Raw genomic sequence first — 6,069 nt, forward strand, 5'->3', positions numbered from 1 at the left:
AGCTGTGCCTGCCTGGACTGTTTCAGCAGCTGGGAGAGGTACCAGGAGCTGGGATTTACTGCTGCTGGTTTGGCTCCCTCCCCACATGGCCTGTCCTGGGGGCATGGCTGGGAATGGCTGCTCTCTTCCAGACTGGGCTGCGTCTCCTGCCTGGCAGAGCTCAGAGCTTTTGGCTAATGATGCTGAAATCTTTGTGGCTGGGGTGGGCTGGACACGTGCCGTGTGTGTTTCCCACTGGCATGGAGAGCTCCAGACACAGCCCGGGGGCGACAGCCAGCCCCCAGCTGCTCTCATTTAACCAAGATGCCAATGCTGCCTCGTTGCAGACTACTTCGCCTGGGGGAGCTGGCCTATGCGCTGGTGGATTACCAGCAGGCGCTGGAGTTGAGCCCAGGGGACGGCATTCTGCAGAGACAGGTTGCAGTGGCACTGCACAAACAGCGATGGCAGGACTTGGTGGTGAGGTGCGGTCTACCTAAAAGGTGGCGGCATGTTGCTGGATGTCTATACATAGAAGTAGGAGCTGCCGGAGGGACAGTGACTCAGGTGAGCAAGCCTGGGGTGTGGCAGCAGGGTCTGCAGGCTTGGATCTTGCACCAAGTCAGCGCACAGAGCGGCAGCAACAGCTGCTGCAGAAACAGCTGGTCTGCCACTCAGCCTGCCCAGCACCTCGTCTCGGCCCACAGCTCCCTCCAGGCAGGCTTCCCAAAGAGACCCTCCCTGGGAAGGAGGTGTGGTGGTTCCCACCCTCCTGCTGGGCTGGCACTAGCCCTGCAAATGTGGCCTCGGGACCCAGATGTGTTCCCCAGTAGGGGAAAAGTGCTCTAGGGCAGAGAGATCAACTGGCCTTCCTGGACCTACACTGGCTCCTCTGCAGAGGATGTCTGACCCAGCTACTGCCGTTTCACCTCCTCCCCCGGAAAAGGCTGCTGTCTTGTTTCCAGTTACCTAATTGGAAAGCATCAGCTCCGTGCTGCTAAATCCCCGAAGTCCCATCATATCAGGCAGCTGTTCCCATGCAACTGCAAATCTTCCAAGTCCTTCCACACTAGCTGCAGTCTGGAATCCAAGTAAAAGACTGTTCCCCAACTGCTTATTTAATAAAAAATTTATTTTAAAATTAGAAATGCAGAACATTTTTGGAAGAGGCAGAATTTTTGGGCCTGTCTGTGGGCCAACTCCCAGGCAGTGTTTGGGGTGGTGTCTAAAATCACTGGCCTCTGGAGCTGGAATGGTCCCAAGCACTGGCAGCTCATTTCAGCATAGGGCCCGAGTGCAGCATTGGGGAGTTTTGGGAAGCATTCCTGCACCCATCCCTTGGGCAGTTTGTTCCTAGAGAGTGAATAATTCTGGTTCCTCTGACCTGTTCTCCCATAACTGGCTGCAGAGAGGAGATTAAAACCTGGGCAAAGGCCAGTGGTACTGTGCACGTCATACTTGGCAGCGTGAAGCACTAATCTTAAGTTGTCCCCAGGTCCCCTGTTGTAAGTGACACTCCCCAGAAGCTGCATGGACGCTGGCCCATCCAAGCCCTGCAAGGTCTGACCAGCAGAAGGATGTACAAGAGGCTCAATAGCGCATAGCACCAGCTCTCAGCCTGCTGTAGAAATCACCGCTGAAGAAAAGAAATTTTCAAAACTACTAGTGGCTCCGTCGGCTCCCCTGGAGGTAGGACTGAAATTTTTTTGTAGCTGGTAAAACAAGCAAGGAGTCTTTTTTTGTTGTTTTCCTGGTTCGCTGCAGGAAAATTCTTTGGACCTTAGAGGAAAGATGGACAAGAGGGCAGTAGGAAGAACCTGGCTCTTGGCAGATCAGGTGTTGCCATCTCCCACATTAGCCCCATGCTTGTTGATGGTGAAGCTGGTCCCTACCAGCACCTATTCACAGTGAAAGGAAGCTGGAAAGAAGTAAGCTCTAAAACTTCCTTGAAAACTTTGCTGCAATGTTGAAGGTGTTCACAGGCCAGCACTGCAGGAGTCAGCACCAGAGCTGTCACATTGTTCCAAAGAGCTGAGTCACAGCCATGCTTAAGAAGATTTTAAACTATTAAAATGCTGTAGGAAATAAATATTCTTCTGGGGGCTCAGAATCTTCATACGTTGAATATCAATAGCTGCCAGGAGAGGGGAGAGCTGCGGGTGGGTGCTGCCAACAGGGTGAGAAACCTCTCTGACACTGCAGACCCTCTTAGCTTCTTCCCCTTGTCATCACAGACATCTCAGAGGGTGCGCCAGGCTGGTCATACCCACCCTCACCTGGCCAAGGGTAAATCAGTAAAGTGCTTTAAAATCACATCACTTGCACTTGGTCCCACAGCTGCATCCTGCAGCGGCCTCTTTGGTGCTGGAGAAATGAGGTCAGCAGGAGAACACTTGTGCTGCCGAGAGGCAACATGCAGCTCCTGCTGCTTATCGTGCCAGGCCTGGGCTCTGCTGCTTTACAGCCCCATATATACGCCCTATGGATCCAAGCACGGGTCTTGCCAGTGACTAAAAGAAAAAACTGATCCGAGAGGCCACTGTTTTGCAGCCTGTTGATGAGAATATTTTCTCTTCTTCTGGGAAGTAGGGGATGCTGTCAGCAACCTCCTGGACAACATCAGGACGTACTTCGAGCCCCTGCTGGACAAGTTCGCTGATGACGCACTGCTTTACATGGTGGCGCTTCAATGGGAGGAAGGGCACAACAAAATCAATGAGATGTTCATTAATGATGCCAGATTTCCAGAATCCACCTGCAAAAGCCAAGGAAAAGACTGGTTTTGCCTTCAGAGAGCCTCTGCAGTCTGTGGAATTCAAAGAGCTGCTTTGTGCGAAACCAAAATACTCAGTTGAAGACAGATCTGCTCCAGTTTTGTACAATGAGAGATCTGAACCCATCAGTTGTCACCCCTCTTCCCCTGCATTAGGCTTTTCTCCAGGAATGGGGGGATTTAGCCTGACTAGTCAGAATTTAAGCTCTGCTCCCCATGACAAGGGCAAAGCAAGGAGAACTGGGCAGGTGGTGGGGATCAGTACATCTTGGTGCCTTTCCAGTGAGCATGCTGTGCCATTTGCCAACCCCCAAACTGTGAATACACCTTGTCTCCAAAGAACTTTGCTAAATGTGGCCACGGGTCTGCTGGCGTGGAAGGCCGGGCTATTACTTCCCTTTGCCAGGGAGCCTTCCCTCAAAACCACCTCCTCCCGTTCTGGCTGCCTGGGAGGTGGCAGGCAGTGCCTGCCTGGAATGGGCCTGGCTCCCTCTGCCGGGCTCTGACCCTGTAGGAAGGGCTCTGCTCCACGGACTCACTCTGAGGGTTTTCAAACACGGCTTTGGAGATGGCCAGCTCCAGGTCCTGCAGGCTTATCTCCTCCCGGTCCTTGTGGGCACGCCAGAGATCCAGCGTCATTTCGTTGATCTGCTCCCCTCCTGCATTGCTGCACAAGAACGAGATGCTTATTTGGTGTCTACCTGGGAAAGTGGTGTTGCAGGACAGAGGTGGCCTCTGGCAGCCTCCAGCCTGCATGAGTGCAAGCCAGGATCTCCCAGCTGCCTGGCCTAAAATGACTCCTGTAAAGGCAGCCAAATAACAGGGACAGGAGAGCTTTTTCAGAGTCTCCAGGTCTGTCTATTCACAATGGAATACTGTCTCTTGGTATTTGTAGAGGCTCAAGGCTTGGAGAAGGAAAAGCAGACCAAGTGTGTGCTCTGAAGTAGGTATGACTTCTGCCCAAATGAGAAGTGGTGCACTGGAAGGCCCCGTGATGCCACAGAGGGGCCTCTCTTACCTTATGAAGATGAAGATCGCTTTGCGGTAGTTGGTCCCATACACAACCCACGAGGGTCCCAGGAATGGTATGATCACGTCGACCAGGCCCGGGTGCATCTTGTCCATCTCGTCAAAGAGAAAGGCCGACCGTCCACAGTTTGTCAAGTTCCCTTGGATCCAGCGCTTCAAGCTTTCCTAGGAAAAATACCCACCAAGCTGTAAGGCAGAGAGATACTGAGGGCAGCGAGGGAGGCTTGAGCTATCCCAGAGCAAAAGCTGAGGCCTGAGCTCAAGTGGAGCTGAAGGTGCTGAAGGTGCTGAAAGCAGCTTGTCCCTGCACAGCACCACCTACCTGGAGGCAGCGCTGGGGGGGCCTCCTTTATTCTGGGTTTCACACAAGTGGCTGTTACTGGCTTTGTCAGCCGGCTGTAGATCTTTTATTACAGATTTAAAGAAGGAAGCAGCAAACTAAAGCTGGGGATTCAGACTCCTACAGTTCCCCACATTCTTTTCTTTCACAGTGTATCTACATATTTACCAGCTACTGAGTGCTTTTTGCCAACTCCTGTCCTGGTGCAAAACCCTGTGCCTGCGCTGACCCAGCTCTGGCTCTTTACCATGGCTGAAGTCACTTCAGTGCAGACGCCAACCTGCACAAACCCACTCACGTCGCCCGGGGGTGTGTATAACTTCATTGAAGCACTTCACCCAGTATGGGTTTTATCTTCCTGAGAGTCTTTCTTCTAAGGACACAGTACAACAAATAACTTATCCAAACACCCAGAAAAGTGTGCTGATTCCCCACTCTGATGAGGGTTTGGCAGCTGACCTTCACATTTTGATTTCTTCCCTTTCTCAGCTTTAAGAGACATAGTGATGTGGCTAAGAGTCTAGAGCTGCTGGCTGTGTGAGAAGGGGATTACAAGTCTAGCAATATGCAGGTTTTCACAGGCATCAAGTTGTCCCGAAAGCAATGGGAGAATTTTAGTGCCTTTCATCTAAGCTAAGCTCTTTTGTTACTGTGTTCAAAGGGCTGTGTAAATAAAGAATGAGAACATGATCAGCAAGGACTGCAGTGGGGAAGATGAAAGTGACAACTGAGTGCCACAGTACATCACAGTTACTAGTGGATCCTTCAGCCAGTGTGTGGAGCCACTCATTCAGCCGTGTTTGTCTGAGAGGGTAAAACAAAGAGCTTTTATTCCTACTGCACTTCAGGATACAGCCTGAACGTGTGCGTACTGAGGAACAAGATGGACATAACCATAAAAAACCCAACCAAGTAGTATCATGCCGAGAGGCGCACCTTACCTTGTACTGCTCTATCTGCTCAGCATGGGGGAAGTGCACTATCGGAGAGAAGTGGTGAACGTAGGGGCTCTGGAGCCCACCCTGGAAGAGGTATCGGATGAGCATGGAGCTCACGTAGGTTTTGCCTGTTCCAGTCGAGCCATGGAAGGACATCACAAGGGGTTTCACCGGATTCTGGTTCTCCAGGAACTCCGTCACTCCCTTCATCACCTGCTGCCTCACCAGGGGCTGCCCCACCAGGTTCATGGCCAAGTCACACTCCAGGCCTGAAGCAAAGTCAAATCAAGATTTACCAAACGCAGGCTGGAGCAGCTCCTGTCGCGCGTTGCGGCTGCCCCGCGTCTGAGGGCTGCCTCCCCGGCCCCCCCAGGCAGCCGGCCCGGGCTGCACAACGGCCCCGCCGCCGCTCCTGCCCCTCGGCGGGCCGGGGAGGCCGACAGCCCCGCTCTGCTCTGGGGAAGGTCTCCTGGAGACACCCTGCGCGGCCGGGACCCCGTCGGCTGCCGCCTCCCGGGCCTCGGAGCCCCCGTCCTCGCCCCAGGGGCGCCCCGTTCCCTTCCCGCCCCGCCGCCCCCGCTGACCGCGCAGGTCGGGCCCGAAGCCGCACTCGCAGTCCGCCGAGAAGCCGCAGCGCAGCGCCCATAGGTCCCAGGCGGCGGCGGGGCGGGCGGCGGCCGCCAGCAGCAGCAGGAACCGCAGCGCCCGGAGCAGCACCGCCGCTCCCGGGGCCATGGCGGCCGCCGCTCCGGCACCGCCCGCGCTCCGGCTGACGGCGGGGGCGGGGCTACGGGGAGGGGGCGCGGGCGGGGGGGGCGGAGCTACGGGGAGATGGGTGTGGCCAGAGAGCGCGGGGGCGGGCCCGCATTGCTCCGCCTCCCGGTGGGGGCCGGTCCTGCAGTGGGGGCTTTGGGGACCCCGGTCCCCCCTTGCAGAGGGCGGGGGTCGGGGCAGCCACACAGCCCTTCCTGACACTGGGCCACCCGGGAGGTCCGGGGGCCAGGCTGGGC

The 6,069-nt window shown here is 55.2% G+C and overlaps 1 protein-coding gene across 2 annotated transcripts; it reads right to left on the bottom strand.

Moving 5' to 3' along the window:
* Positions 1 to 1,093: 1,093 nt before the first annotated feature.
* On the bottom strand, positions 1,094 to 5,846 carry TOR2A (torsin family 2 member A). 2 transcript variants are annotated; one of them, XM_064468367.1, is made up of 5 exons: positions 5,644 to 5,846; positions 5,063 to 5,328; positions 3,771 to 3,946; positions 3,292 to 3,419; positions 1,094 to 2,734 (listed from the first exon to the last, which is right to left on the bottom strand). In XM_064468367.1, exons 1-5 carry the CDS (start codon positions 5,792 to 5,794, stop codon positions 2,490 to 2,492), a joined length of 966 nt encoding a protein of 321 aa, XP_064324437.1. In that variant the 5' UTR covers positions 5,795 to 5,846; the 3' UTR covers positions 1,094 to 2,489. The 2 variants fall into 2 exon arrangements, with proteins under 2 accessions (XP_064324437.1, XP_064324439.1); XM_064468369.1 differs by having other exon boundaries at positions 5,670 to 5,797.
* Between the last annotated feature and the right edge of the window lie 223 nt (positions 5,847 to 6,069).

The sequence above is a fragment of the Phalacrocorax carbo genome, chromosome 18 (assembly GCF_963921805.1).
Source record: "Phalacrocorax carbo chromosome 18, bPhaCar2.1, whole genome shotgun sequence".
NCBI classification, from domain to species: domain Eukaryota; kingdom Metazoa; phylum Chordata; class Aves; order Suliformes; family Phalacrocoracidae; genus Phalacrocorax; species Phalacrocorax carbo.

Excerpts from the sequence above, each read along its gene's own strand:
- TOR2A (XM_064468367.1), bottom strand. The coding sequence starts at position 5,794 with ATGGCCCCGGGAGCGGCGGTGCTGCTCCGGGCGCTGCGGTTCCTGCTG. Across the intron at positions 5,329-5,643 it reads CTTCGGGCCCGACCTGCGCG|GCCTGGAGTGTGACTTGGCC; the intron begins GTCAGCGGGGGC and ends ACTTTGCTTCAG. Across the intron at positions 3,947-5,062 it reads AGCAGATAGAGCAGTACAAG|GAAAGCTTGAAGCGCTGGAT; the intron begins GTAAGGTGCGCC and ends TATTTTTCCTAG.